General features: G+C 40.5%; 1 protein-coding gene across 1 annotated transcript in view; it reads right to left on the bottom strand.

Annotated features, from left to right (window-relative positions):
- Nucleotides 1–788: 788 nt before the first annotated feature.
- The window catches only part of KIF26B (kinesin family member 26B), a 311,723-nt gene continuing 297,077 nt past the window's right edge, over nucleotides 789–15,434 (bottom strand). Inside the window, exons 13-15 of the mRNA XM_026102604.2 lie at nucleotides 11,155–11,357; nucleotides 9,604–9,754; nucleotides 789–7,816 (exon numbers count right to left, since the gene is read on the bottom strand). Coding sequence (XP_025958389.2) covers nucleotides 7,668–7,816; nucleotides 9,604–9,754; nucleotides 11,155–11,357 — 503 coding nt within the window. The 3' untranslated portion in view covers nucleotides 789–7,667. The remainder of the gene's footprint in view (nucleotides 7,817–9,603; nucleotides 9,755–11,154; nucleotides 11,358–15,434) is intronic.

Genomic DNA, 15,434 nt, shown 5'->3' with positions numbered 1-15,434 from the left:
CATTTCCCACAAAAAGTATGATTCTTTTTTTTTTTCCAATGAGAAGAACACAGCCTACTCATCATGACCTTCCCAGTGGTCATACTTCGAGATTTGCCCAGAGAGCCAATTCACATCTTGCCTTGCAAGTGAGGCACTCCCTGCATCAATGGGGAATGTGGGAAATGTGAGCAAAAGGCTTGTAGATATTGCAGACAGCCTTAGCAGATGTTCAGGTGTCAGTTGTACCTGCCACCACTGTCTTGCTGAGGGAGTGATATGTCTGGAGTAATGGACACAAACTTTTTTTATTACTCTTATATTGCATTATGTGTCTGCATGCTGGTCAAAGGAAATCTCACACAATTGCCATAGATGATTAAAAAATAAGTTTTGAACACATTTTTATCTGCTTGGTATTGATTTTGTTCTCCTGAGCACAGATGCTGATTGAACAATCCCTGCTAACGTGAGTAGGCATGCAGGCCTAACCAGATTATGTACAAGCAGGACTAGTTCAGCCTCTGTGACTGTATTTTCTTTCTGCTTCTGGATGGCAGCAAGCGAGACGCTGATGGAGCTATGCTAGGTTGCAACATTTCTATCAATGTCCTGAAATTCCTTACTTTGTTTTCTGCTGAATATGCTTCCCAGCAGTACTTGCTTGGTAGGACCCCTTGTTTTTTGATTTTGCTCACTCTCACAATTATAACAGCACATCATCTTGTGGGTCAAAAGCACTGTCTTCTCCACCATTTCATAAATGTTTTCATTCAAAGTGAAACAGTCAGAAGGGGGAAGCAGAAATATCAGTAAGATAAAAGTAAACATTTAATGCCACTATAGTTTGATTTTTTTTCCAGACATCATATTTCTGACAATGTTTCACACCTCAGATACCACAAAAGGGATATTTTTTAGCCAGCAAACAATAAACTTCACAATTTTAATGGCAAAAGGCTCAATGCATTTGTTGATCAACTTGGAAGTGGCTGTGACTTTCCACATTTTAACTTGTCCTCATGCTGTTCTGTCTATTTTTTTCCATAAAATTTAGTTGATAAAGTATGTATATCTACCACTGATACATCCCCTTCTGGAATTACCCATTGGTAGGACCAGAAGAAGTTCTGTATCCCTCAGTTTGTCTCCTCCCTAGCCCTATTTTATACCACTGTTATAATGAGAAAGAACATAGCCACAGACAGAATGAAACGGATTTAGCAAACATACACTTCAATGCATAGCACTTAGATAAGCATTTCCAACCATGATGTGTAAATAAATTATAAAATACAAGCAACTCTATAAAACAAGAACATCCTGAGTTTACAAATAAATTATATCCTTCATACATAGAATATGGTGTGGATGTTAGTTACCAGCAGTTTCAGCTATGGGAGGGAAAGACGTAAAACTTAGAAGAGTTAATATCTATGCATACATAAAACATATATGTATGTGTGCTATATGTAAATATTCACACACACACATATACAATATAGAGGGTGAATACATCCATATCTATAGTATATAGAGCATACGTAATATAGCTGAAACTGCCTCAAGCACCATTTTATTACCATTATTATAAAGTATGCTCAATACTTAAGTAGGACCACTCAAAGGCAGAAGGTTTGGGGGTTTCTTTTTTTTCCTCTTTTTTCCTGTCTGGGAGTGTTTTGAGGGTGGTTTGAAATAGTATATATGAAGGCTACTACTTCATTTTCAGCACCTCCATTCTCAACAGAATAAAATCATCACCCCCTCTTTGTGAGCTCCAAAATGTTGCATAACTGAGCTTCAGTCTGCTGTCGGTGAAGTTGGTGGCAAAATCCATATCCACTTCAACAGAGTCAAGATAAGGGTGCTACACTGTTAAGGGAAACTGATTTTTCTTCTTTTTTTTTTTTTTCATTTTACTTGAGGAGGAGAAAGAAGAAAAGATAAAACCAATAATAAAATGGTTTATTATTTCCAAGAGTATGTATGGAAGCTCAGATAACCCTGTGATGAGCGCACAATAAATGCAAGAGACAGATTATTAACTCTGCATTGACAAATCATTCACAGTTTTGTTTGCCATAGGTATTTGGAAAGCTGTTCCAAATCTCTCAATAGCTAGCAACATCCAGCCTTGTGTCTCCAAAAACTGCTGGGTGTTTCCAATGCCAAAAACCTATGGAGTAACAAAACAAAGAGGAGGAGGCCATCAGGATTAAGCAGGTACGTCACCCATCAGTGGACCTGTGGAACAGTGCCTCTCTGCACAGCTATCACTTGCTCCTATCAGTGTGCAGTGATAGGAACACTTTGATCTCTGCAGTGATCTGGTGCATCCCTCTCACACAAGTAGGCCATCACAGGGTCACAAAATCTCTGGTTTATGAGAATTGTATTTGCGTTAGGCAGTCGTCTGCAACTCAGAAACTTCAAGTTACAATTTTTGTAACTATCAGGACTAGGCAGAAGGCTTTAACTCACAGGACGCTAAGAGTTTGGGCTTTCAGTTGGCATGACTAGGGTGTATGTCTCATACATATGCACAAATTGTTGTATTTAACAGTGGTTGTTTTAAGATATCTTGACTTTAATTCATGATGTGAACATATAGAGTTGCTCGTCTGGATTACTTTTACAGGCTTTAACATTTCAGTAAGTGACACCCTCTACATGGGAATTGCAGCAACTTGGCTTTATAAACTGAAGATCTGGGGAAAAAAAGGACCCTTAAAACAACCCTTCAAAATGTTTCAAGTGTTTTTCATATAGTGTGGTGTAAGGCAACTTCATCGTGGTGAGTAATAGGAGAAATGCTTTATAGGTACTCATTGGGGAAGGGGAAGGTGATGCTGTTGCAACTTGTAAACAGGCAGCTATGCCACTTCCTCACATAAATGTGTGCGTGGGGTCTCTCTCAGGCTATGTATATATGCATCTGTTGGCATGTCTATACAACCCTTCATGATTATTTTTACCTCTGTGAAAAAAAAGATGACACAAAATCATTAAGGTTTTTAAAAAGGTCCATATCCTTCAGCTGTCATAAAATTTGAATTCCAGGCTATGGATAACAGTTGTTATTTTAAGACAAACCACACTACTGAGATAAATGAAAAAACAAAACAAAACCAAAAACAACGCTTTAAGGAGGACCAAACATCTATCCTGTGAGCATGCTTGGGACTTGATGTGCATTTCTCCCAGCATCACTCCCAGCTTTCTGCCTCTATAATTCCCATGTTCAGAGATGAAAGAAAAATATTTTTGTGCACCTTTCATCCTTTTCTGTATATTATCTGTATCTCTCACTTAGCTTGCTTGGTGTCAGAAGATCATGCCATTGCTCTTCACCAGCTGGCATTTTGTGTAGCTGCAAGTTTGGGAAGTTATCTTGTATGATATTCAATGTTTTGCGACCAGGGATCCAAGCCTGCAAATGTTGAGTGGTAGCACTGCACACGGCCTTTAGACAAAATGAGGGGGTGCACACAAATAAGAGGAGAATATTCTTCAACTGTATAACCAACTGCACAGTAAATATCTAAACACATGGCAGCTGGATTAATTTTTCCTCTTCCTCACAGCTGGGGAGTTGCTATAACTCTCCTGACTCTAACGCAATTGAGCCTCAGTGCAGGTGAGGTGAGAATCAGGCCCAGCAGAGATCTAACAAAGGGCAGCTTTTGTATGTGCTTGCTTGCGTTTCCCTGAAATAATACTTCTGCTTGCTTAGATCTAATGAATTGACCAGAGCTAATTTTGAAGCAAATCCAAGACATGCATGGTATAAGAAAAAACAAGTGTAGTTATGAAAAATGCACAAGGAATTAGGGATCTCCAATACTCTGTATGAAATGAAGCAACCCAGCCCTCCCAGGTGACCCTGGGCTTTCTGTCCACTCCTAGAGCTCACGGAGACCAGAGCAATGTCTGAATTCAGATCACAGTATATCACAGGTTCTGTCCATAGTATAAGTAAGGATCAAGTACGTCAAGATGAGCAGTTTTCAAAATTAGGCCCAAACTATTATAGCTGCCTGGACCTGAACATGCCTATGGTAATGCAGCCTCATGGATGGCATTCTTCAATCATTAAACAACTTGATAATAAAGACCTGTGGTCATCTGCTATGCATATGAACGAAGATTTAACCTTCAAACCTAATTATGTTAACATTGCTGTTTACTACTAAAGCTGTTCCAGGGAAGTAAGATTGACTTCTGAATATGCAAGTGCTGAAGCATTCTATTCAAGTTACTCCTCTGTATTTTGGGTAACATGATGCCTTTTAAAAAAATCAAGATAAAAATAGCATCGCACTGGCAATCGCTAAAGAATGGGCCTTCCTGGATTATTTGCCAAACTTTATGGGTCTTCTGGAAAATGCTGGCTTCTGTAGACTAAGGGCAATTTCATAACAAGGTCATGATGCTTTTAATTATCTGTTTTGCATATATCTGAAGTATAAAAATATAAATTCCAAAATAAAAAAGCTATATTCACCAAGAAGACATTTCACAGATGTTAAATCTTGGTAAATTTTCATTCCTTTTTATGCATTAAGCCATAACATTCCCCCAAAATACAGCGGCAAATTTTAAAATGCACTAACAGAAAATCAAAAAGGGAAAGATCATATACATTTTAGGATGTGATGATATATAATGGGAGTGTCAATGGCCATTATAATGAAGTTCTCAGAAATAAAGTATTTGTAAGGACTTCAATTGTGCTCAGTCAATACTTAATTCTGAGTATGCCAAATTCATCCTTGATGTAATCTATTTGGTTTCACTGATAAATTTCTGTCCATCACGATAAATATGACAAGCACATGCTCTTATTGTTTAAAATAATGGCTAGACTGACACCTTTTTGTTATGTTTCATAATCTACAGAAGTACCAAATCTAGAGATGTTGACTAGTTGAGTCTGTAATGATGCTGATGAATACTGTAAGTAATAGATACTTTGCAACAGCTCCGAAATTTGCCCCCTTGATTTACAGAAACATTACCACATCCGTATAAATCCTACAATATGTAAGAGAGCAACTCTTGTAAAAATGCATTCTGTACATGCACCATTTGCTAGGATTTCACTTTGTTTCCATCAAGTATCTGTTTGTTTTTATTGTACTATTTGCCATTTACCATCTCACCACAGCTCCCCAGTGCACACAACATACCTATTTTGGGCTGCTTATCTTCAGTGGAGGAAGGACTATGTGTCCAATTAGCCCAATGACACTTTCTAATAAACACATTTTCAGGAAGGCAACATATGATTTCATGTGCACGAGCTGGTGGGTCTTCCTTGAATGTGGGTCCCAGCATGGGAGAGGGGCAACGCACAGCATCACAGACGCCTGCAGTACAGGCCTACCTGGGGACGCAGGCGAGTGAGAGCAATTGTGAGCCTCTCTCCCGCGGGTGTGAGACTTGACAGCATGTACCTGGGGCTCTGCGGGACTAAGGCCACAAAGGATGGACTCTGTACCCTACAGATGCTAGATCTTCATCCAGCATAAAACTGCACTGGAAATTCCCCTGGCTCTTTGGAGCTATCTGTTAAGTTCAGGAGGCTCTGTGGAGAAGAGATGGGCTCAACAAACTTGATACACAACCAGCTCCATTGAAATCATTACAAGGAGAAACAAAGCTAGAGAAATAAATTGCTTGAGAGACTTTTTCTTTTTTGCCTTGAGGGGGAAGGGAAGAGAGAGCAGACCTGTATCTTTTAATACTTACTTGGAATGTGAGTGAGTTTCCTGATAGGAAAATGCTGTAGAATAGAACAGAAAACAACTTTTATATAGGATCTTTTCCTTCCCCCACCAAATAATCCTAAAACTTATAATAATGGATCTTCTACAGAATCCAGTGACAAGGCTAATAGAAGCAATAAGATTTGTTAGTATATATTTTGGGGTATTAAAATAAAACTATATAAAAGTTATTTCTACCTAATTCACAGGTTTTCCAGGTAACTGCTAGAAAAATCTAACAGTATTTTTGTATTTTTTTTCCATTGGGTGTTGCAGCTTGGGATATTGTAATATGTCACTAATGTGGTACTGCAGGTAAAACAAGAGTTGTGTTTAAGAACATTAAATTGATGCACATTGAATATGTGTTAAATGATGCTCTTAGTTTCACAAAAGCAACAGGAGGGTTGCATAGGTGTATGAGAGAGAGGAATTTTTGTGAATGGGTTTATTTCAATATAAAAGAAGAAACCCACACCACAAAAGTATGCTCACACATAACAGAAATGCAAATTTAACACATTTCTTTATGTAACACAAAGGACGTTCCTTCCCACATACTGTTTGTTACATAGATAAAGACACAAACAAGTAGAACATCTGGATGTGCACTGAGGCCCAGACCCTCATACTTTTGACGCTAATGAGAATTCTGCCCGGGCTTCAATAAGGGAGTGTTAATAAGGAAACTGTCATAGCCAACATACCTGATGTGCTTCACCACTCACTCATGACTCATGCTTATTTCTGGACTAGTTAGAACTGGACAGAGCACGCACTTCTCATACGGCTAGGGCTACAGACAGACTGCGACGGGGAACAAAAGCTGCTGAAACATGTTTTGAAGTGGTATTAGTCAAAAGGAGGCAAAATTAAATTTTATCAGTCATATTCTCAAGAAAGAAAGAAAGAAAGAAAGAAAGAATAAATCACTCATTTTTGGACTGATAAGCATGGGAGCCCTCAGCCTAAGAGTAATTTTCCAGCAAGTTATTAGCACCAGAGAAAGGGTTAGGATAAAAGTGCCCTCTCATCCATAACTCTACTTAGTACAAAGCTAAAAATAGATGAAAAAGACAACAAATTATGGGGTTGAATCAAATGGAAAAGATACTTACTTCATGGTAATCTCACCTCTCTTCTCTCATATATTGTAGAATCTACAGGTTGGGAAAATTACTGTGTCCTCCAATATAAGATAGTACAGAAAAGCAGATAATCAGACCTCACTCACAGCTAGAAATATTTTGGGGGTCATCTGGGAATGTTAAATTTCTCTTTGAGTGGCCTTACTCTGGTAACAATAAAAGACAGTTAACATTTATTCATATGTTGTACTGATTAGGAAATATTTCTACAAACACGAGTTACTTAGAAACAGCAAGTCTGAAATAGGAGAAAACACCAAGAGAAAAACAAGCTGTAAATACATTTCAAAAGTGTGTTTGTTTTTTTCCTTTTTCTTTTCTCGACTAGCACCATCTGTACACAAGAAAGTATGAACATAAATGTTTGGATAATAAAGATTTGCAAGGCACTTAAACAGTCTTTCTGGGTAGGTTTTTTTTAAAATGAACTTCTCAGTGGAAGTCCTACAACCACCTTTCTCCTCCTCCCTCAGCTAATGTAGGGAAAGAAGTCTCTTCTGCCAGCAGTTCTTATTTACAGACATGTCCTTAAAGGTTCCTCAAAGTGCTCTTTTACGCTAAGAGAATCAACATTCTTATATCTCCATTTTTTCGTGCTCATCCTTTTTTTTTTAAAACTGCTCTTCGATATAATTAAGCAAATCTCTCATACACACAACTGAGACTTGACTCGAACCTTCATCCTCATTCTGTTGTCTTTGGGATGCTAATCGGAAGGAAAAAGGAGGATGGCAGAGATTCGCGTTGAAATTCTCCTGAGCTTCGTTCTCTATCGGCGTCTGGAAGTGATGTCAAAACAGGTGATCATCATGAGGTGGGCCTTGCAGAAGTTGACACGATTTTCCAAACGCTCAGTCACACATTCCAGGGCCTCTAGGTATTCCAGAGAATCCAGCTCAAATACCTGCTCCAGGTCAACTGTGGGAAAGAAAATATGCAGATAGAAAAAGCAATCAAAACCAGTTCTGGGTGCTGTGCAAGGCTTAACTCAAGCCTTCAAGCACATTGGTACTGTATACAATATTATCTCTGGCTTGCCACTGTCATTAAAAGTTGCCTTTTCTATTTAATGGCTATTAAAATGACACAGCAGCTTGCTGATACTGAAAAATCCTGTTAATGCTGCACTGGATCCTCTCTTGAGGGATGTCCTCTGCCATCCTCTCCAGAGCTGCAGATGCCTTTACCACACTGCCACCTATTCATTCCCTCACAAAAGCCACCAGAACTACTCTTCCAGCAACCATGCAGCTCTCTGCCTATAAACTGGCATGAAGCACCTGCTGGCTTCATTTTAATCTTTGGTCCATGTGGTTGAACATGATGGGCAAATTCAGCAGTGAAGTGTAAATCAGGGTAAGTTAAATATGTTTACATTCATTTTGATTGTCTACATTCAGGGCTTGCTTCAGCACCACGCTTAAGCAACTTGTTAATGCTAAGCACATACTTCAATTCACCCTTATTCAAGCCATGTGTATAAGGTGTACTGACGCTATCTCACACCTTCTGCTGAACAGAAAGACATTGTGTTTTGCCCTGTGAGAACAAGTCCTTTGCTGAATTCAGAAATGAGAATCAGAAACCACCCCTTGACCTCCTTCCACTTGCTCCATTTTATATGGTTCTTACTAGCCCGCTCAAGAGTGGTACGGGAAGGAGTACATACAAATAACTCCAGCTTAGGTTCCCGCATGCAGCCAGAGACCAGCTGTCAGCAGCTCCTGCGGGCCCTGACTTTTGCACTACGCAGCCTGTGTCACCACTTCTGGTCCTCTCTCGGCTCAGGGGGTCTGCACCGTCCTCGCTGAACTTCTCACATTGGAGTGGGGAGCAAAGGCATCGAACAAATCAGACTGCCAAATTCTCTGCTCCCTTTCAATTTGTCCCTTTTACCTCTGTTCCTTAATAGTGTTTCTGAAACATACATTGTGGTTGTTTTGCAAGATGGACCAATGTAGTGACAGCTTATTTGTGGCAGCTGTCAAAGGAAGAGTGAGGATGTGTTAAGAGAACACAGCAGACAACCTCCTTTTACCACCTAAATATACTGACACTCCATTTTTTCCTAGAACTCTTTGTTATTCACTCATCTGCTTGCTAATATTAAAAATTATTGTGCAATTGCTGCAATTCTCTGTATCTTTTTCCTTCTAGGTGTTGAGGTCCTTCTTCACTGGAATGTGAATGCCCTTTAACCTCTCCGAATTTTACACGTCTATAGTTATAAAAAATGGGCCAAATTCATTCTTCATGTAAGCCCACTGGTGCCAATGGACATTTGCTCCACAGTGTTATTCTGCGGTATAGAAGAGCAGATTTATAATATTGCTTATATGTCTGAGTGATCTGAGGCCAAAAGAAAAAAAAAATCTCATTTTCAGGAGCTGTGGACTGAAACGCACGAGCGTTAATCTATCAATGGCAATATTCACCACTACAATGCTGTACCATTTCAACATTCAGCTTTCAGGCAAAAAGGATTGTTCAGTTCTACTGTCAACATTTAATAAGAATTATAGGAAATAGTTCTAGAAATACAGTCAATCTAAATCTTACCCTTAGGTCATATGTCAGTTCTTTTTAGCTTACAAACACAGTAGCTCATATCTCATTTTCAGCAAATGTTTCTGCTCCTCTTGCTATCCCCAGTGAAGTTAACCAAAGGACACCTATGAGTTCAGGCAATAAAACAACATCCTTACATTCACTGAGCCATTTATTCGGATCCAGCATCAGGTACTGTTTGGTCACCTCCAGTTCTCTCATTAACCACTCATACTTGGCCTTGACCTCTGCAATTCTCTGCTGGCGATGCTCCAGGATTTTCAGCTTGGCATTGAAACATATCACTTCCTGCCAACCAGGAGAAAGGAGCAGGGAAGGAATAGGTGAAGAGGAGAAGAAATACTCATGCTAGATTCACTGAGCCAAATGATCTTCCAATCTATAATACCGACAATGAGCCATTTACCCTGGAAACATATGAATCACTGCACAAAATCATCTATCATCTGTTTTATATTTATTGCTTTTGTTTGATTTTGATGTTTCTCGTCAGTGAGCTTTGGAGACTTTGCAGTGATAGTTAATAATAAACCATAATAATTAATAACAGACAGCATCTTGAAATCAGATTAACTCTAGCAAAACATTTCTGTTACTTGTCACCAGAAGTTTTGGCTAAGAAAGAACTAAGCACTGGGGAGAAGGAAATCCATTGCTTTATATACTAGAATCTTAAGTACGTCTCTGTGCTTTTTGCATAAGAAATGCAGTAGTCATATTATTAAATAAGAGAACTGGTAGCAATATCAAATTTAAAACATCCTTAAACAAAAGGAGTATGTTTCTGTGAAAAGCTCTAGCAATTCATAATCATTAATAACTAAGATGTATTTTCTGCAAATATTTGGGGCATGGCAGCAGGACAGGTTGCCATGTTGCCCAGAGAAACCCAGACTGACTTTGTATGACTTCTGAATCATGGCAGCCATCGAGATGTGCAATAAGTGAACCTAGGGTGAGGTGTGTGCTACCCTGCCTAGAGTGGGAGCAGTCCCAATAGCAGAACTAGCCTCCTCCGAGTCAGTGTGAGGGTCTCAACACTATGCTGCCTTCTGCTCTGTAGATAGATCTGCTGTGCAGGGTAAGTGTGGCAGAAATGACTCCTACCTCACCAACTGACGTTTTTCTCCAGATAAAACCATATCAGACAACAACATCACAAACAGTCAAACCAAATGACAGGGGCCAGGAAAGAAAATGCCTTAAAATAGTAATTAAAAAAGCTATATACACTGTTACTGCAAAATTGGTGCTATCCCACCAACTTCAGATACCCTCCCCAATCACATCTCTCAAGAGCTGACCTTCACAATTCTATAATTTTTTCTTAAGTTGGGAGGGGGGAGGTGTGCACTAACAAATCTGTTAATGAGAAGAAATTAGCTATCCTGAGAACTATATCATTGAAGCACTTGAGGCACCACTGCTGTCTTGAAAGACAGATGTGACAAGAGATGCTGGAGCACAGGAGCCACCAAGACATCAAGGCCATCAAGGGCAAAAATACAAGACACCAATCTCTGTGAGCTCCCACTGAAGAAGGCATGACTTGAGTTGCAACTGCTCTTAGATGAGATACAGGTTTTGCTGCTTGTTGAATGTCATATACAATACTGTACACTTCTGACCGCATGATCTGAATACCCTGTCCCAGGAGGAAGGAGACAGATGACATGGATTGCACTCACCTTGCTGTCCCCACCTCGTCGCCGTTGAAGTCGCTCCACATCATCTATCTCATAGACTTTGATCTCGAAAGGCTCACCCAGCCCCCTCTGTCCACTTCGCAGAGGTCCATCCACCCAGCGGACCCCAGGGCTATTGGCAGGCTTCCTGGCTGGGGAAGCTGTATCAAGTGATAAAGCTGGAATAATCCTCCGTCTCTGTGAACCTACAAATGCAGAAATTGTCTTACTGCATTAGCACACACAGAAGAAAACAGAGGGAGATCCCAGAGAGGCCATGGAGATTTGGGCTGCCTGAAGATGGGATATGAGGTATCCACTCACCACAAGTCAGAGCCTAACATGTACCTAGGTACCTGACTCCAGGAGTTGATCCTCAGAGGCCACACACACCCTAGAGCTTCCAGAGCTTGTGGTTGCTTCACTTTGCTGATGAAAGGCCACAGCAGCAGGCTGGATCTTTGCTAATAGGTTCTGGCTTTGTTTTACAATCTCTTTACTGATACCGGCTCTTATATCCAAAGGACAAGTATTAGGCAGCCTCTGCACAGTCCATCTTGAGTTGTTGTTTTTTTTCTTTTTCTTTCAAACATAGCACAAAAAGCACTTTGACACCCAAGTTCCACTAGTACACTGGCATTGAGTACCAGTATACCACCACCTAGTCCTTTCCATAATACCCTTCTAAGGTGGCTTGAGCAGTAAGAACACCAGAGAGGACACAATCCCTGCACTAAGCATGTACTAGCTCAGTAATTGGTACCAAAGTTGCATTAGCCTTATCTCTGTTCAGCAGAATATTTGTCTAAAACATCTGCCACTCACGCACTTACTCTAGCAGTGGTAAAGGTCTAGACAACAGCAGCAGTGACTAGCTGGTAGAATGGCTAGTCACCATGTCTGCTGAAGTACTGATGGTCACGCACATGTCGTCTGCCTTATAATACCAGCATAGTGGATGGAAGCAGTGCAATAGCTGAAAATATACCAGGCTGACAAAGCCTATGCCATATGGAAACCATCTGCCATGTGAGTTGCCAAGTCAGGGCCTACGGCAAAGCAAGGGAGAGAAAGTATGTCACTGGCCTGATGGCAGCAGTAAGGAAGTTGAGGCAGGAGCATATGGGTTGTTAGGAGAAAGAACAGACACACAGAAGAAAGAAAACAAACTGGTTTCATTTCCCTGCTCAGTTTAGTACAATCGGAGAGATGGCTGGGTAAAAAAAAAAAGGTTGATTTTGTAGCTGACAACTCCTGCAGGGTCCCCCCAAGAAGATAGCAGGAGTGGAGGGGATGGGAGAAACCAAAAACAAAAGCCAGAGCCAGCAAGCTTGAATGAAACTATTAACTGACTCTCTTGGCAGCAAGAACAAAACCTAATGCCAGCAGGGAAGGGATGCAGAATGATCATGCAGATTTTATTTTTAAAACAAGATAAAATCATTTACAGATATCTCTATAACTACATTCGTTGAAACTTAAATGTAAATAGCTTCAACATGTCTGCCAAGTTGGTGCTTGAATGAAAGCAAAAAAAAAAAAAAAAAAAAAAAAAAAAAAAAAAAAAAAAAAAAACAAACCTCCAAATCTACCAATTGCCTAGTTTGGGGATTTTCAAGTAACAAAGCAATATCTAGTTTCATTCATGGGTGTCTATTTCTCTGCTGACTTTGCAAACTATCACATCTTGCCCCATTGATTTCTGAGTGCAGCAGTCTACCAGAAGCCAACAGTTAGCAACGAAACTAACCTGTATATGCTAGCTTTAAAATGGATGAGATAGTTCTATCTTGCAATGTATCTGAGAAACCTAGTCTACAGACCTTCTATTTCCAACGCATTCCCTGGCATCTCAGATCACTCTATGGAAGATAAAAGAGAGAGCAAAGTCAGGTCAGACACACAGAGATCTCTATAAGGCCCATTTATACCAAATAGCCTGAGATTTGAACAGTGCATCCTGTGACACCTATCATACTTGTATTGCTGCTCAAACTGTAGCCCAGCAAGTAAGCCCACTCCAGAACAAATGAAGCCTTACAAACACCAGCAAGTAGAAGTTATTTCAGACTTATTCTAATGCCCACTTGAAGTCAATGGAAGCTTCACTTACTTTCAATGTGCTGCAATTAGGCCCTAGATGAAACTGCCCTGTCAAAAGTAGAATCAGAATTTGACAGAAGGAAAAACAAGAACTGACCCATTATCACAGCTAAAGAGTTGCGGCAATGAGAGACACATACTTTGAGAAGGCACCAACAGACTGAAATGGCTAAGGGTGACTCTTATCAGTGATGCTAGACAGAAGCAACCAAAAAGCAAGAGCAGCTACGAACTGCAAGGGAGGTGAGACACAGTGGCAGACTATTACAATTTGTTAAAGGCAGACAGAGATCTTGCAAAGTCCTCAGTCCCTCCTGGTAAATGAGCCTTCCACTTGCTTAGATGTGAATGTATATCCCAAGCATCACTCAAACCCAGACCAAAAGGATTTAGGCATTAAATACTTTTACAGATACTTTTAAAGATACTTTTCAAGCTCTTGGTCATGGTCTTTCACAGGAGCAGACTTTCAAATTTTGTCCAAGTTAAAAGTGATGTCCTATCTGTCTTTTCTACTCTCATTTTTTAGAGCAAGCAAGCCTGGTACAAACATCAGCTCTGACCTCCCGTGTAATACAAAGCAAACACAGCTAATTCTTCTTACGTTGTGCCCCTGCATTAATGGTCACATCCACTTTCATGGCAGGGGCATACTAATGATGCCTACAGACTTGTTCTGGCATTTCAAGGAAGCATCTGAACATGCTGTAAATTTCTTCTGTCCAGCTCTGACATGCATGGCAGAACTATGATAAGGCTGTGCCCTTCCTTGATGTTTGACATAGCTCTTGTGTAATGGAGCAGTTTTAAACCATCCCCACTGGAAGAACTGCCTCTCTGACCAGAGTCAAAGAAAAATCCTGAGGCGCTCCAGGAAGCACAATTCCCCTGAGTGCAGTGGGATGCCACAAGACCAGAATCGGGCTTTTATTTGGAGCAAAGCGAAACAGATGTCACCAGGGTATGAATTGCAAGGATGATGGCAAATGTTCTTGCATTCAGCTGCCAATCACATCTATCTGGCTCAATGAAAAACAGAAGCCTGTGCTCTAGATGGAGGGCACCAACCTGAGGCTCTGGCTAATAGTGCTTATCCCTCTGCGGAGAGGCAGAGCAGCCTGCCGTAGTGGCAGTAGCTATACTAACATGAGCTCATTATGTTTTCCTAGTCAGAGTTCACGTCTGGATTGTCTGTGGGTTATCACAACACACTGAGCCTGTCAGGTCTCTATGCTGTCAAAGCAATGAGACAGGGAAGGCAGGGAGACCTTGTGTAGGTGGACACACTCTCAGGGCTGCCCAGAGATTCACTGAAGTAATTGTGCTGCTTTAGAGACGCGGGGGGCGTCTGCGCAGGTCTGATTGCGGCATCACAGCAGGCATGTCAGTGTGCAAGTGAGAGGAGGAAGAAGGACTTCTTTTTATCGGAGCTTTGAACGCTGACTCAGGATGATTTATCTGAGGTTTAGAGTGCTTTGGGGAGAAATGAAATGAAATATCTCCTGCATGTTTGTAGAGAAGCCAAACAGAATCTAGTTTATTCTAAATATGCACTGCCTATTAGTCCAGGAACAGAAAACAACAGTGCCTCCTGACAGGGGGCTCCTGCTACTGGTCCCTCCCTTTATTCTCTGTTTTTTTCTGATTTCACATTAACTGGGATCAGTAAGGAAGACAGAGCCAAAGCAGAGTTTCAGGGTGAATGCCGCATAGCAGTTGACAGCTTGCTCATCCATGATAACACACACAGAAAATGATTAAATTTTTAAAATGAATACAGTTTTCTATTTACATGCAAAATACCCATTTGAAGACACGAGTTTATTGATAGTGTTTGATGGGGTTGGGAACTCATAAATTTTGACTGTATAATTAATAAAATGCTTTGTAGGAATTACAGCAAACCACTCCTCTACTTCCCTGCACATCTCTTAAGAAGGAAACGGTCAGCCTGGCAGCTCAGCACATGAGCAGCACACATTCAGGTCCCTCCTGCCTCTCCCCCACCCCTGGGAGTGGGTGTACATTCACCTTCCCCCAGGATCTTTGGCAAACCAGCTGTCCTGCCATGTAAGTAGGATTCACTCCTTTTCCATTAAAAAAAAAAATGTGTCAAAAATTGATCTTAAAGAAACACAGTAAGCTGAAACCAATACCAAATAACAGCACTTCCATTTATG

The sequence above is a fragment of the Dromaius novaehollandiae genome, chromosome 3 (genome assembly GCF_036370855.1).
Source record: "Dromaius novaehollandiae isolate bDroNov1 chromosome 3, bDroNov1.hap1, whole genome shotgun sequence".
In the NCBI taxonomy this organism is placed as follows: domain Eukaryota; kingdom Metazoa; phylum Chordata; class Aves; order Casuariiformes; family Dromaiidae; genus Dromaius; species Dromaius novaehollandiae.
The sequence above is the reverse complement of the archived record's forward strand: the minus strand, read 5'-3'. Positions and strand labels throughout refer to the sequence as shown.